General features: G+C 37.1%; 1 protein-coding gene across 2 annotated transcripts; it reads left to right on the forward strand.

Annotated features, from left to right (window-relative positions):
* The first annotated feature begins 75 nt into the window (after window positions 1-75).
* HSP101 (heat shock protein 101) lies at window positions 76-7146 on the forward strand. Of its 2 annotated transcripts, none has more exons than XM_089417647.1 (11): window positions 76-290; window positions 1474-2234; window positions 2431-2600; window positions 2761-2906; window positions 3003-3144; window positions 3339-3520; window positions 3760-4041; window positions 4165-4505; window positions 4661-4940; window positions 5043-5240; window positions 6843-7146. In XM_089417647.1, exons 2-11 carry the CDS (start codon window positions 1543-1545, stop codon window positions 7143-7145), a joined length of 2736 nt encoding a protein of 911 aa, XP_089273773.1. In that variant the 5' UTR covers window positions 76-290; window positions 1474-1542; the 3' UTR covers window position 7146. The 2 variants fall into 2 exon arrangements, with proteins under 2 accessions (XP_089273773.1, XP_089273774.1); XM_089417648.1 differs by having other exon boundaries at window positions 1477-2234.
* Window positions 7147-16135: the final 8989 nt, after the last annotated feature.

The following is a 16135-nucleotide window of genomic DNA, read 5'->3' on the forward strand; positions in this document are numbered from 1 at the left end:
CCTGTCACATTAACTTACCGACACGTGTCTAGCCAGTGTTACTGGAAGATTGTAGCCTCTGGAACCTACCAGAACGCTCTCAAAACATCTCGATTATCCTTTGCTACCTTTCTGCAGTGAGGGTCGTTGGCCTGGTAATCCCAATCGGCGAGTATTAAATTCTCCTTTCTTTCGATTCAATGGTGCAAATCTAAAGTATAACTGGCTTGCTTTCATTCGGCGATTTTCAGATAGTGAAGCTCAAGAATCTGCGCTGTAAGCACACTGTTTCTTGAAAGTTTTCCTAAGAGGTATGCTGTGGTATGTTTTTTGGATTTATAGGTTTTCATTTCGAATCCCGTTATTTCTCTTAGGTTTGTCCAGGGTATTTGTATGGATCAGTTAAAAGGAACAAAAGATTTAGTGTCTAGATATTTGGATTTTAGAAAATCCTCAACAAGGAACTTTAGTACCTGATCTAGTATGCACGCGCCTTTTGTTATGGTTCGCGGAATACTGTTAAATTAGGGGGAATATCTTAGAAATGCAGGGTTATTGTGTGGGTGTGTTTATTTTTAAAACCTTCAATTGAAAGCTGTAGTGCGTTTCAATTTTTGCTCGCAGAATGTGAATTACTCGATGACATTTTCTTGTCATTTATGGATTTGAGAGTTTATTCCAGAACGTAGCCTCTGTCGACATTCTAAGCAAAACGTTTAGAGTTACTTTGTATGTTCTGGTGTTTGAAAATTTTCGCGCGGGAGGTTGATAGATTAGGCCAAAAATGGTAGAAATGCAGGGTAATTTATGCGTATCTGCATTATTTTGGAGGTTTTCTGGCGGAAAATGTAATTTGGGGTTTAAGGGCGGAGTCTGATACGAATCCTTAGGAAGTCTTCAATATGTTTTTGTCTCTTGGTTGAGGTAGTTTTTATCGCCTCATTGCACAATATTTATAATTTGTTGAACTTAGGAAGTAATTTTTTGAACTTAGGAAGTGCGATTTCGGATTTTGATCGCGCTATCATCCATGCCATTCCTCCAAATGTATGACAACATGGGTTCGGATTTTGATCGCGCTATCATCCATGCCATTCCTCCAAATGTATGACAACATGGGTTCTAGGGTTCTAGCTTTTAAGTTTTAATATATTTCGCTAAATCAGGATTTATTCTTGTGACTGATTGTGGGTATTTACGTTATTGTTGATATTTTCGAGTGAATACTGTAATTGGCATTCCTGAGTGGAGTTTGATGGCAATCCTTTGGAAATCTTTACCTTTTGTTTCTCTTATCGAAGCCTTGGAATTTTTGTAATTTGTATGAGTTTGAATGTAGAATTGTCTGATCACATCTTATTCGCGAATTTTATCCGATTATTTTGCCGTTTTTATAAATCTTTTCATATTCCGGCGTTTGTCAAGCTTTTCCTGCAATGCTAAAGATTATATTTCCTGTTTGTAATGCTGATCAATTTCTGGCTGATGATGCAGTAGGTGCAAGGAAGAGAAAAGGATCTCCATAATACCGCACAAAATCGATTTCACAGAGCGCAATATAAAATGAATCCCGAGAAATTTACACACAAAACAAATGAGGCTCTAGCCGCGGGTCTAGAGATCGCTACAGAATGTGGTCACGCCCAGTACACTCCTGTACATCTGGCCATAGCTCTTACCGAGGACAAAGGAGGTATTCTCCGTCAAGCGATTTCATCTGCTACAGGTGGAGAGGAAACTGTGGAAGCAGTACAGAGAGTCCTTCGACAGGCCCTGAAGAAACTCCCATCCCAAGATCCTGCCCCCGACAGTATTCCTCCTAACACTTCGTTAATAAAGTCCATCAGGCGTGCTCAGTCTTCACAAAAGAGCAAGGGGGACACTCATTTGGCAGTAGATCATCTTATTCTTGGAGTGCTAGAAGACTCCCAGGTTTCAGATTGCTTTAGAGAGGCAGGTGTGAGTATAGCCAGAGTGAAATCCGAAGTGGAGAAGCTCAGAGGAGAGGGCAAAAAGGTAGATACTGCGTCTGGTGATACTAATTTTCAGGCCTTGAAAACATATGGCCGCGATTTGGTTGAAGATGCTGGGAAGCTTGATCCTGTCATTGGTAGAGATGAAGAAATTCGGAGAGTAGTTAGAATTTTGTCTCGGAGGACCAAGAACAATCCTGTGCTCATTGGAGAGCCTGGTGTTGGAAAGACTGCTGTGGTGGAAGGGCTGGCACAAAGAATTGTTCGAGGGGATGTACCGAGGTAAGCTCTTTTGCACGCACACAAATAAATATTGTTAGCAAATTTTGGTTTGTAGGTTGCCTACCCCAAATTTGGGGACTTTTGTGGGTCCGAGCTGGTACAGTGTGTTGGTGGACTTAGGGTTGCGGGATTATCTTTAGAATGCAAGCTTGGTAGAGCCGCTAATTCATTTTGTTTTTCAAATGGTTTTAAACAGCAATTTGCTGGAAGTGAGATTGATAGCTTTGGATATGGGAGCTCTAGTGGCTGGTGCCAAATACAGAGGCGAATTCGAAGAGCGACTTAAATCTGTTTTGAAAGAGGTAGAAGAAGCTCATGGAAAAGTTATTCTGTTTATTGACGAAATCCATTTGGTTCTGGGTGCCGGTAAGAGAAACCTATCTTGGTTGCTTACGATTCAATTTTTCGATCTAGCAAATATTATATATGTTATTAGCCTTGATTGATTAAACGTCCTTTTAAGTGATTGGTTTTAAGCTTTGGTTGTGAAGTAATTGTGTCGAATTGAATTTTGTTTTGTTTCCAGGGCGTACTGAGGGATCAATGGATGCTGCCAATTTATTTAAACCGATGCTTGCTCGGGGCCAACTTAGGTGCATTGGAGCAACTACTCTGGAAGAGTACCGGAAGTATGTGGAGAAAGATGCTGCGTTTGAGCGACGATTCCAGCAAGTGAGTGCTTAGTCGGGTTATTAGACGTATTAATATGGCTGTTCACACGCTTCTAGTGGTTTTAATAAATTTGTTGCTATTGATATTATGGGGCAGGTTTATGTAGCTGAACCTAGTGTGACAGACACTATTAGTATCCTTCGTGGTTTAAAAGAAAAGTGCGAAGGTCATCATGGTGTGAGAATATTGGACAGAGCACTTGTAGTTGCTGCCCAGTTATCAAGTAGATATATCACTGGTAAGTATATATATCACCGGTAAGTTGATACCTGGCTATTATGGGTGGAATAAGTTACAATATGTGTGAATTATCCCAAAAGTAGTGTTTATTACTTGATCATTTGGGGTATTATATTCTGCTCTTAATTCTTGAGAGATCAAGAACTCCTCTGAGGCGTTTTGAAAATCATTATAATCCGTTTGTCTGAACAGGGCGACATCTTCCAGACAAAGCAATTGATCTTGTGGATGAAGCATGTGCAAATGTAAGAGTTCAACTAGATAGTCAACCTGAAGAAATTGACACCCTTGAAAGGAAAAGGATTCAACTAGAAGTTGAGTTGCATGCCCTTGAAAAGGAGAAAGATAAGGCTAGTAAAGCTCGTTTGGCTGAGGTTTGTACTTGAGATAACCTTATTGCATTTTCTTGGCTGTCTTTCTGATCAGTGATCAGTCTGTAGGCATTTTTATTATGATGGGGATTCTCTGATATAAAGATGTCTATTGAAAATTCTTTATATGTAGGGGTGTTCACTGTAGTTTACAGAGTGAAAATTGTTGGTCGGTAAGAACCGTTAGTATCATAACCTTTAAATAACTCATTTTCTTTTCTTTTCTTTTCTGATTCTTATAGGTTCACAAGGAGCTTGATGATTTGAGAGATAAGTTGCAACCGTTGAAAATGAAATACCAAAAAGAAAAAGAGAGGGTAGATGAAATCCGGCGACTGAAGCAAAAACGTGAGGAATTGCAGATTACTTTGGAAGAAGCAAAGCGTAGGATGGATTTGGCACGAGTTGCAGATCTTCAATATGGGGCCCTTCAAGAAATAGAGACTGCAATTGCTAGACAAGAAGCTGGGATGGGAGAAAATCTCATGTTAACAGAGAGTGTGGGACCTGATCAGATTGCAGAGGTACGTTGAACGAAGTATCTGTACATACCTTCCATTGAATATGATTGACAGAATTTATGTTGACAACCCAATGAGAGCTATAGTGTCTGATGTTCATGATACATGACTATGTGATGAATGCAGGTTGTGAGTCGCTGGACTGGTATCCCTGTTACAAGACTTGGTCAGAATGAAAAGGAGCGACTGATAGGTCTGGCAGAGAGGTTGCATGAAAGAGTTGTTGGACAAGATGAGGCGGTTCAAGCGGTTGCCGAAGCTGTGTTAAGATCGCGGGCTGGACTTGGAAGACCTCAACAGCCGACTGGATCTTTCCTATTCTTGGGGCCCACTGGAGTTGGCAAAACGGAACTTGCAAAGGCTCTTGCAGCTCAATTGTTTGATGATGAAAATCTGCTGGTCCGTATTGATATGTCTGAATATATGGAGCAACATTCAGTTGCAAGGCTCATAGGTGCTCCTCCTGGGTATGTGAACAGCTAGATGTTTCTAATTGAGATTGGTTGATAGCCAGACACTCAATTGGTTGACAGCAAGACGCCTTTTTTGGTATAGTTGTATTTATATTTTTGCTCGATTTGTTGTTGTAATGTACTAAAATGGTTTGATGTTGTAATGGCAGTTATGTTGGATATGAAGAAGGGGGGCAACTGACAGAAGCAGTAAGGAGAAGACCCTATAGTGTTGTTCTTTTTGATGAAGTTGAGAAAGCACACGCTTCAGTCTTCAACACTTTGCTTCAAATGCTTGATGATGGTAGACTTACGGATGGACAAGGTCGGACAGTTAGCTTCTCAAACACAGTCATTATCATGACATCCAACCTTGGAGCAGAACACTTGCTTGCTGCATTGTCTGGCCACACAACAATAAAATCCGCAAGAGAGAACGTCATGCAAGAAGTATGCGCACGCATTCCCGGGCTCTGTGTATGCATCTTTTTTATATAATTTTATCACGAAGTTGGCTGCGGTGGTTTGACATGCCTTTGAATATTGTTGCAGGTTAGAAGACATTTCAGGCCAGAGTTATTGAATAGACTTGATGAGATAGTTGTATTTGATCCTCTTTCTCATGATGAGCTCAAGAAAGTTGTTAGACTACAGATGAAAGATGTAGCAATTCGTCTTGCAGAGAGAGGTGTTGCTTTAGGGGTTACAGATGCTGCTCTGGATCTTGTTCTTCAGGAAGCCTATGATCCTGTAAGTAATCACTTTGTTTTTTTTTTATTCAGTCTAACTTGCCAGGGCATGTGCCCCCGACCCTAATAAACTTGACACTGCATCTCCTTCACGAGTCGCTTCTCCCATTCCCTATTGCAGGGGACTTGACCCACTCCTTGGAAACATGTCTCCACATCGTAGGAGATGTTATGGGAGGGTTCCCTGACTAAATTCGACTTACCTCCCTTTGAAACAATATAGAATTGCGATTTATATGTTCTATTCTGATGCCTGGTATTTGTCATTCATAATGTTTGCTCGGTGTCCTTCATGTACAATGATTTTATTCAAGCTCTGATTTCTATTTTCCATGCCCTGTCATATAAACCTGTGTGGAAAGTTATTCTAGGAGTTTGATGTTTTGCAGAGTTTTGGTCGTGGTGGTGGCCAACAGTGAATATTAAAAGAGCAGGACTTTTCAGTTTACAATTTCATTTTCTCAGATTTTCAATTCTCTCAATTTTCGCTTTCAGTTTCAGATTTTCCGATTTTCAATTTCGATGCTCTTCATTTTGATTTTCACATAATGTTCTTCATACAAACTTTCACATAATTAGTGAAAGAATCCTATTGATATAAATTCCAGGTATTTTTAATTATTCATACATCAAAAAATATAAATATCTTGATGTTCCCTCCTACCATGATTTTAAAAAGTGGGGACTGAGCTTTGTATATTGCCCTTCGGGAAGCCTATCATCCTGGAAGTAAAACAATCTCTTTGTTTCAGTTTCTTATTCAGAGTCTGTTTTGCCAGGTGATGTGTTCCCGATCCCAGTAGTCATGTCTTTGCATTTCCGTTTCCCGGGGATGCTCCTCCCTGTTCCGTGGGACTTGATCCATATTCCAGAAACGTCTCCCCATCCCGGGTGATACAGCGCGTGTTCGGTAGTGGGAAGGTGCCTCTGACCAAATTTGATGTACCTCACCTTGAAACAATCTGAAATTATTATATTGTCTGATTTGATGCTTAGAATTTTCATTATGAAGGGTCTAACTGGAGTCCTTCATGCCCAATGATCAGATTTTATGTCTTATTTGCATTTTCAAAGGTCTGTCAGATATTTTGCGTGAACCTGTCTAGGGAGTAATTTTAGTCTGATATTTTGTTGGCAGTTGGTGGTGGTGGCCAACGGTTGATCTTTAAGAGCTGTGAACGCTTCAGTTTACAGAGTTGCTTTCTGAGATTTTCAATTTTCACATTCAGTTTTGGATTTTTCAATTTTCACATGATTTTCTTCCTTCTGTATGGAACCCATCGATATAAATTTCAGTTCTGTTCTTTAAATTTTAACATTTTCCCCGCACCTTGAACTTTAAAAATGGGGTGCTGCCTGTCTCTGCGTACTCGGCCAACTTAGTTCAAAGTATATAGTAAAGGGACGTTTTTATTGCGTTTGCCGGTTAATACAAATTAATGCATTGTTTACTTGTTAATATTAGTGAAGCAGGCAGGATCATTATTAGCCTTTGTGCTTTACGGGCAATTTAGATCAAAATTAGTGAGTAAAATGTAAGACCTAATTGGGGATTCTCGTTTAAAACCTCTAAATGGATAACGTGGTAACGTGGTCCTTGCAGGTTTATGGTGCTCGCCCCTTGCGACGATGGTTGGAAAGAAAAGTTGTCACTCAGCTATCTCGGATGCTCATCAGTGGGGAGATTGATGAGAACAGTACAGTATACATTGATGCAGTGCCTGAGCAGCAGACATTATCTTATCGCGTGGACAAGCATGGGGGAATCGTTAACCAAAAGACTGGTGCAAAATCGGATATCTTGATAGAAATTCCGAATTCTGCCTATTTTAATGCTGATGCATCCCAGGCAGTAAAGAAAATGAAAATTGAAGAAATAGACGATGATGAGCTAATGCAAGATTAGACGGTGAATGATGGCACCTTCTAGGAACTTTCAGCTTATTTTTTGTGATGATGCTAGTATAAATTTTGTTTGAGTGCCTTGTAATGTGTTTTTCAGTGGGATTAAGCTATATGGCAATGCTTAAAAGGTTTATAAAACTTATTGCTATATATTAATAAAGAATCGTATTTTCCTTTTCAACCAATTGTAAGGGAGCGAGCACTCACTTTTTTGCTGTTAATAACATTATTAGGGTGTGTTGAAAGTTTCAAACCAGTTGAAAGGTTGCTGCATATGATGACTTTTACAAAAATTAGACCATGTTGAATCCTTCCATCATCTGCAACTGCTTTTTCTGCAAACTTGTTTCATCCAGTTTGCAAAAAAGAGTTTCAGGATCTGTACTCCATGGGTTAATATAATTAATTTTGAAAGGTGTGGATGTGTGTAGTTTTTTGTGAGCTTCCGCCTTCCTCTCAAATGGAGAACGCTAGTCTACTGTAAATTCTATTAGAGAACAGAATGTTTAGTGTTTTTATTTATTTATTTATAAAATGTATAATTTTAGTATTTTAATTTATGAAAATGTATATTTTACAATTTTGATGGATTAGGTTTAATGTTTGGAGTGTTGTGAATTACGAGTGGATGGAGATTATTCAAGTTTATGGGTGGGTTATTTTGTATGAATATCATTCTGTCTCGCTCGACATCTTTGTTTGGGTGGCTATTTTGCCGGCTTAAGGATGAAAATTTTTGAAGATTTTCTTTGTTGGGTTTAGCTCAAAGGATTTCTTTGAGATGTACGTATTCATTAAATTACATTTACCTGATTCAGTTCCTTAAATTATATTAACCTCATTAACCTCATTCAGTTATATTATTATATTCATTAATTCATATAAAGCCCTGATTCAGTTATATTAACCTGATTTTATATTATTATATTCATTAATTCATATAAAGCCCTGATTCAGTTATATTAACCTGATTGTCTTGATTATGGGAATTATAACTTTCAATTTGAATCGAGGTAAATGGCATCATCCAGTTAATTTCAACTATTTTGACTTACCTCTCGATGACGAGAAAAGTAAAAAAATCATCTATACTTGCTGGAACTAGATTACACTAATTATTTATTTATTTTTTCAATACAAATCGTGCGTCCGGGATGTGAAGTCATTGATATTTGGTTTTTTTGGTTTTTTTAATACAAATTGTGCGTCCGGTATGTGAAGTTTTTTTTTTAATACAAATTGTACGTCTGGGATGTGAAGTTTTTTTTTTAATACAAATTGTACGTCTGGGACGTCTGGGATGTGAAGTCTGGGATGTGAAGTCATTGATATGTGGTGGTTGGTTCCACCCTGTCAAGAAGTTTAATTTCTCTAAAATCCAGAAAAATCCAGTAAAAAGTTAAAGTTATAGGTCAAAGTGTTTTGGGAGCTTTTCAAGAAAAGCCCTTGAATACATACAGTCAAAAAACTAATTTAAATAAGAATATTTTAAGATGTTAAATCTATATATATAGCAAAAAAAATCAGTGTAAAACACAACAAAATTTTAAGTATTTTATGGATAATCTCTATACACTCAAAGTGTTTCAGGAGTTTTTCAAGATTTTTTTTCAAAAAAAAAAGGCACTGAATACATATATATATGGTCAAAAAACCAGTTTAAATAAGAATATTTCAAAGTGTTGAATTTATATATACAACAAAAAAACAATATAAATAACACATTAAAATTTTACTTAAAATTTTCTGCTATATTTTGACACTAACTCTAATCTAAAAAATCACATTAAACGATCATATTAAAAACAACGACTTTCTACCAAAAAATCACATTAAAAACAACTCTTTTATAAATATGCTGTATTGGATCCATGTCTGTATTGTCTTGGTTTAAACGCCTTTAAATTGAATTGTTCATTGAGTTTGGAGATAAACAATGATGGAGGAGCGAATAGGGTGTTTACACGTGTACGAACCATCGTTAAAGAACTTGTGGTTTCTTCTATCTAGGGTCCACATTATTATTGATTATGGAACTCGAAGGATCCGACATTGAAGATTCAGGGGGCTAGCTCGAGCTCATACAAGAGAGTTCTAGAAGATGGGTTTCGAACAATCCGACATTGAAGATACATAGGGCTATCTCGAGCTCACATTAGATAGTAGTTCTAAAAGATGGGTTTCGAACAATCTAGGACTCCAAGGAGCAGAAAATTCTTGACACGCAAACGACAAGGGAGAATTCTGTCTCAAGTATTGAGTTGGTCAAGACGAAGGCAAAGGAAAAGGGGCTATGTTCCTGTCTCAAAGTCTTTTAGTTTTTGAAAGACTTATCAGTATCTCAGTGTTAAGTGTGAAGTCAAATTCCTGTCTCAAGTCTCAAAGAAAAAGGGGCCATGTTCTTGTTTCAAAGTTTTTTAGTTTTTAAAAGACTTTTGAGTATCTCAGTGTTAAGTGTCACCGCTAACATTTTCTAGAATCACATGCAGGATTCTAGATCTTTTTACACGCAGGGTTTTGGGTTTTTTTACACCACCAATTGTTTGTAAAATCACATGCAGGGTTTTGGGGTTTTTTACACGCAGGGTTTTGGGTTTTTTTACACCACCAATTGTTTGTAAAATCACATGCAGGGTTTTGGTTTTTTTTACACCGCCAATAGTTTTTAGATCCTTTTACACTGCCATTAGTTTCTAGATGATTCCAGATCTCCATCTAAATCACATACAAGAATTTAGATCTTTTTTCTGCCTATATAAATTTGTAGAATCACATGCAGGGTTTTGGGTTTTTTTACATGCAGGGTTTTGGGTTTTTTTACACGCAGGGTTTTGGGTTTTTTTACACCACCAATTGTTTGTAAAATCACATGCAGGGTTTTGGTTTTTCTACACCGCCAATAGTTTTTAGATCTTTTTACACTGCGATTAGTTTCTAGATCATTCTAGATCTCCATCTAAATCACATACAAGAATTTAGATCTTTTTTCTGCCTATATAAATTTGTAATTTCTCTGGCTAAGGAAAGCAAGCCAAGGTCAAACTTGCATTTGTTTGTTTCTGAGTATAAATCCGTTGTGTGTTATGTATGCTTTGATCTAACAATTGGTATCAGAGCTAGGGTCGAATATCCACTGTTCAAGCTGCTTAGTGCCATTGCCTTACTCTGGAGGGTCGAATATCCACTGTGCAAGCTGTTTAGTGCCATTGCCTTACTTTGGCAGCGTTCGTTAAAACGTTGGTTGTTACCCCTGGAGCTGTTGAAGGATCTGTCTAGGAAATAGTTGAGGAACGTTGAAACTAAAAGACAGTTGCAGTAAGAAACACAAGGTTGTGGATCTATGTTGAAACGTGTTGCTGGAGTTTGAAACATGGAGATCTGTATGTGTTGCTGGAGTTTGAAACGTAGATATCTGTGGAGATTGGAGTTGAAACGTGGTGTTTGTAAGTTTTTTTTACATCAAGCTCGTACGTATACGTCAAGTTTTTTCTCAAACCAACATATACGTCAAGTTTTTTCTCAAACCAACATATGTATGTGTGAAACGTGAAAAGGTTAAAACATTATATATGTTTTTATATTTATTATGAAACATATATAATTATATGTTGGAATTTTGAAAAGTATATTTGAAAAGGAAGCAAGAATTTTGAAAAGGGTATTTTAAAAGGAGGAAGGTCATTATTACTAAATTTTAAAAGTAATAATTAAAGTTTTATTTTTAAATGGAGTTTTTTGTGTTTTGGGGGAATGGAAGCAACAATTACATATATGGAGAAGTTGAGCGGGGCTAATTTTGCCCTATGGAAATCACAAATGGAGGATACATTGATTTTGAAGGATCAATGTTTGCCGATTAAGGGCACAACAAAGAAACCCTCATCGATGACAAATGAAGAGTGGAATACGTTAGATAGAAAGGCGATTGCAACAATCCGCTAATATTTAGCAAAGAACGTGTATTTCAATGTGTCCGGAGAAAAAACCGCTGAAGCATTATGGAAGAAGCTCCATGATCTATATGAGAAGAACACAACATTAAACAAAGTGTTCTTGATGAAGGAGGGTGCTTTAGTCGCTGAGCACTTGAATGCATTTAATATTATTACTAATCAACTTACTTCTGTTAAAATCATTTTAGATGATGAAATTAGAGCTATTTTGCTAATGTGTTTTATGCCAAACAGCTGAGAAAATTTAATTGTAGCTATGAGCACTTCAACAACTACAGGGACCTCGAAGTTTGATGATGTCAGTGACAGTTTAATGAATGAGGAACTGTGATGCAAGTCAGTGGCGGAAAACCAGGGAGGAGAAGCTTTAGCTCTAGCTGATCGTGGTAGGATAATGGATCAAGGCCGACAAGGGCGATCAAGATCAAGAGGACGATCAGAATCAAGGAGAGGCAGAATCATCTGCTTTCATTGTGGCAAACTCGGGCACATGAAGATTATGGAAGAAAGGACAAAAGGACACAGACTGTTTAGTACAAATCACAAGTCATCCAGCACAAATGAAGGTGAGGCTACTGCTGTAGCCACAGATGGTGATTTGTTGTTTATTATTTTAGTAGAGGATGCATGTGTATATACATCTAGCAGTGGATTTGATTGGATCCTTGACTCTGGGGCATTTCACCATGTAACCACATGCAAAGATAGTTTTGTTTCATATAATCCTGGTGATTATGGTAGAGTGCATTTGGGGAATAATCATTTTTGCAATATTGTTGGAGTGGGAGATGTTCAAATCAAGATGAAAGATGGACAAGATATATTGTTGAAACAGGTCAGACATGTACCAGAAATGCTCGTGAGTTTACTCTCTATGGGACAATTGGATGATGAAGGCTATTCGACAAACTTTGGAAAAGGACGCTGGAAAATTAGCAAAGGTGCATTGGTCGTGGCCAAAGGACCCAAGACAAGAACATTATACACATTGAAGACACTGATAGGAAAATCAGATTTGGCTGCTGTCACAAATGAAAGAAATTCAACAGATTTGTAGCATAAGCATTTGGATCTCATGAGCGAGAAGGGCTCAAAAATCCTTGTTGGTAAAAATTTATTACTAGGTTTGAAGTCCTACAATCTTGATTTTTGTGAGCATTGTATATATGGTAGACAAAGAAGGGTTTCATTACTTAGAGGTGCCCATGACAAAAAGAAAAATGTGTTAGAATTGGTACACTCAAATGTGTTTGAGCTTGTTAACATCAAATCATTAGGAGGAGCATCATATTTTGTAACATTTATAGATGATGCATCTAAGAAGGTTTGGGCATATCCTATGAAAAATAAAAGTGAAGTGTTTGGAATATTTCAAAAATTCCATGTCGTTGTTGAAAGAGAGGTTAACAAATTGCTGAAGTGTTTAAGAACAGATAATGGTGGAGAATATTGTTCAAATGCATTTAAGGAATATTGTAATAGGTTTGGCATAGAGCATGAGAAGACTGTGCGTGGTACTCTTCAACATAATGGTGTCGCAGAAAGGATGAATCACACCATTATGGAAAAGATGTGAAGTATGTTGTCCAATTCCAATTTGGAGAAGAATTTTTGGGCTGAAGTAGTCAGGACCACTTGCTACCTCATAAATAGATCTTCAACTATAGGCTTGGATGGCGGTATCCCTGAAGAAGCTTGGATTGGTAAGAATTTGAATTATTCTCACTTGAAAATCCTTGGATGTGAAGCATTCATACATATTCCCAAAGAAAATAGAACTAAGCTAGATGATAAATCTATGAAATGCATTTTTTTGGGATATGCAGATGAAGATTTTGGTTATCGTCTATGGGATCCAGTGAAACATAAAATTATTAGAAGCAGGGATGTTATATTTAATGAGTCAAAAATGTTCAAGAGGATTGTAGATGAGTTGGAGGTCAAGAAGGTTATTGACAGGTTTGAGGAGCAGCGGGAAAACATACTACCAATACAAGAAAATGAGTAGCAAATTCAGGAGCATGAAGAACAAGAAGTGAAAAATAATGAACAAGAAGAAGAAGGAATCTTGCAGGAAGCTTTACAGGAGATTCAACCTGATAATGCATCACCACAGTTGGTTCACAGATCTTCTAGGCCTCATAAGCCTTCACAAAGGTATCTTCCTTCAAACTATATTTTGTTCACTAATGAAGGTGAACCTAATTGTTTTCAAGAAGCTTGTAAAGTCGAGCACAGTGAAGAATGAAAGAAAGCAATGGAAGAAGAAATGAACTCTTTGGAGGAAAATAAAACTTGGGAGTTGGTAAACCTCCCAAAAGGTAGAAAGGCTCTACAAAACAAATGGGTTTATAGGATTAAGTATGAAAGTGACGAAAAGAAGGAGAGGTATAAAGCAAGGTTGGTGGTGAAAAGTTTTGCCCAAAAAGAAGGTATTGACTTCACTGAAATTTTCTCACCTGTTGTTAAAATGTCATCCATTAGAGTCATTCTTGGTCTAGTTGCTGCTTTAGACTTAGAATGTGAGCAGTTAGATGTACAAACTGCATTCCTTCATGTGAATTGGAGGAAGAAATTTATATGGAGCAGCCAAAAGGCTTCCTATAAAAAGGCAAAGAAGGCCTTGTTTGTAGATTGAAGAAGAGTCTCTATGGGTTGAAACAGGGACCTCGACAATGGTACAAGAAATTTGATTCATAACATGGTTTTTAGAGTTTGGAAGCTGACCATTGTGTCTATATCAAGAGGCATGATCAAGGAAAGTATATCATATTATTGTTATATGTGGATGACATGTTGATTGTTGGGCATGATAAGAATAATATCAATAGGTTGAAGAGATATTTGGGTAGCAAATTTTCAATGAAGGATCTGAGACCAGCACAACAGATATTGGGCATGCGGATTATGCATGACAGGAAAAACAAAAGGTTGTGGATGTCACAAGAAAATTATATCAAGAAGGTGCTTGACAGGTTTAATATGAAGGATGCCAAGCCAGTTGGTACAACCCTTGCAGCCCACTTCAAGCTGAGTATTGAATTATGTCCTAGTGATGACAAAGAGAAAGAAGAGATGAGCAAGATTCTTTATGCTTCAGCAGTTGGCATTTTGATGTATGCCATGGTATGTAGACGACTAGACATTGCATATTCTGTGGGAGTAGTGAGTAGGTTCCTTGCCAATTCAGGCAAACAACATTGGCAAGTAGTAAAATGGATTTTGAGGTATCTCAAGGGTACCAGCCATTATTATTTATGTTTTGGTCATGATGAGAATGTGCTTGAAGGATTTACCAGATGCGGATATGGCTGGAGATATGGATACCAGAAAGTCCACTATAGGTTATTTGTATACATTTGCAGGTGCAGCAGTATCTTGGGTCTCAAGGCTACAAAGAATAGTAACCCTCTCTACAATAGAAGCAGAGTACATAGCTGCAACAGAAGCTTGTAAAAAGATGTTGTGGATGCAGCGATTCCTAGGAGAGATAGGAATAAAGCAGGACAAGTATGTGTTATATTGTGATAGTCAGAATGCCATTCACTTGGCAAAAAACCCAGCATTTCATTCAAAAACCAATCACATTGACTTCAGGTACCATTGGATTCGGCATGTGTTGGAGGAAGAAAAATAATCCTTGGAAAATATCCATACAGATAGGAACCCTGCTGATATGCTCACTAAGATTCTACCATGAAATAAACATGAGATATGTAGAGGCATGGTAGGACTCGGTGTGACTTGATTCATATTTGGTTTTAAGTGGGAGAATATTAAGTGTGAAGCCAAATTCATGCAGGATTCTAGATCCTTCTACAACGCCAATAGTTTCTAGAATCACATGCAGGATTCTGGATCTTTCTACACCGCCAATAGTTTCTAGATCTTTCTACACCGCCATTAATTTCTAGATCATTCCAGATCTCCATCTGAATAACATACATGAATCTAGATCCTTCTTCTTCCTCTATAAATTTGTAATTTCTCTGGCTAAGGAAAGCAAGCCAAGGTCCAACCCTGTTATGTAATGCAAAGTGATTTCTGTTTTCCAGTGATTGTTTTATCTATTCCGCTGTTGCTGATTGAGTAATCTTGTTGTTTCTCCATTTGTCTGTCTCTGAGTATAAATCCGCTGTGTGTTATGTATGCTCTGATCTAACACTCAGGAACGCGCCTCTAAAGTCATTTAGTTTTTGAAAGACTTGCGTCTCAAGTCCTTTAGTTTTTGAAAGACTTGCGTCTCAAGTCCTTTAGTTTTTGAAAGACTTGCGACGATCTCATTAGCCAAACCTGTGCAAAGCCTTGGAGTCTTCACGAAACCTTGGGGAGTTTTCCAACGGCTTCGGAGAAATAGTGTAGAATTGATAGCACACAACAAACAACAATATGAAATAATAGCAACAATATGAAATAGTGTAGGACTGATTTTTCATAGTGTAACACTGATTGTGTCCAGAAATGTGTATATAGTTTAGTTTAATTTGGTAATAATAGCAACAATATGAAATAGTGTAGGACTGATTTTTCATAGTGTAATATTGATTGTGGCGAGAGGTGTGTATATAATTTAGTTTAATTTAGTATATGGATTTAACTTAGTATAGGGGAGTTGTGTAGGTTTAACATAATTTAGTTTAGTTTAATTTAGTATGGGGGAGTTGTGTAGGTGTAATATAATTTAGTATAGGGAGATGTGCGATTGTAATGTAAAAATGTATGTCAACATTTCTTAAATGTTGAGAAAATATATATAGAAAAATAAGTATATAAATATAAATAAATTAAATTAAATGTTGGATAAATGTAAAATGCAAAATGTAACGTGTAGAGGTATCATTTTCATCAGTAAAAAATTAGTTTGTTTATAATGAAAAGTTAATAAATTATTGTTTTAACATATCATGAATAATCAATAATATTGTTTATTATTATTCTAATTTATTATAATAATAATAATCTCCATTACAAGTGTTTTAATATTAGTTTTACATATATATTTGATTACACAGTGACATTTCTCGAACGAGGGAAAGGG

The sequence above is a fragment of the Pinus tabuliformis genome, chromosome 3_2, assembly GCF_031772625.1.
Source record: "Pinus tabuliformis cultivar Carrire ecotype Pingquan chromosome 3_2, CPIR1, whole genome shotgun sequence".
Classification (NCBI taxonomy): Eukaryota; Viridiplantae; Streptophyta; class Pinopsida; order Pinales; family Pinaceae; genus Pinus; species Pinus tabuliformis.

Bases quoted from the DNA above. Each gene is read 5' to 3' on its own strand.
- HSP101 (XM_089417647.1), top strand. From the start codon at position 1,543: ATGAATCCCGAGAAATTTACACACAAAACAAATGAGGCTCTAGCCGCG. The intron at 2,601-2,760 runs GTAAGAGAAACC...TTTTGTTTCCAG, and splicing joins CCATTTGGTTCTGGGTGCCG to GGCGTACTGAGGGATCAATG. The intron at 2,907-3,002 runs GTGAGTGCTTAG...ATTATGGGGCAG, and splicing joins TTGAGCGACGATTCCAGCAA to GTTTATGTAGCTGAACCTAG.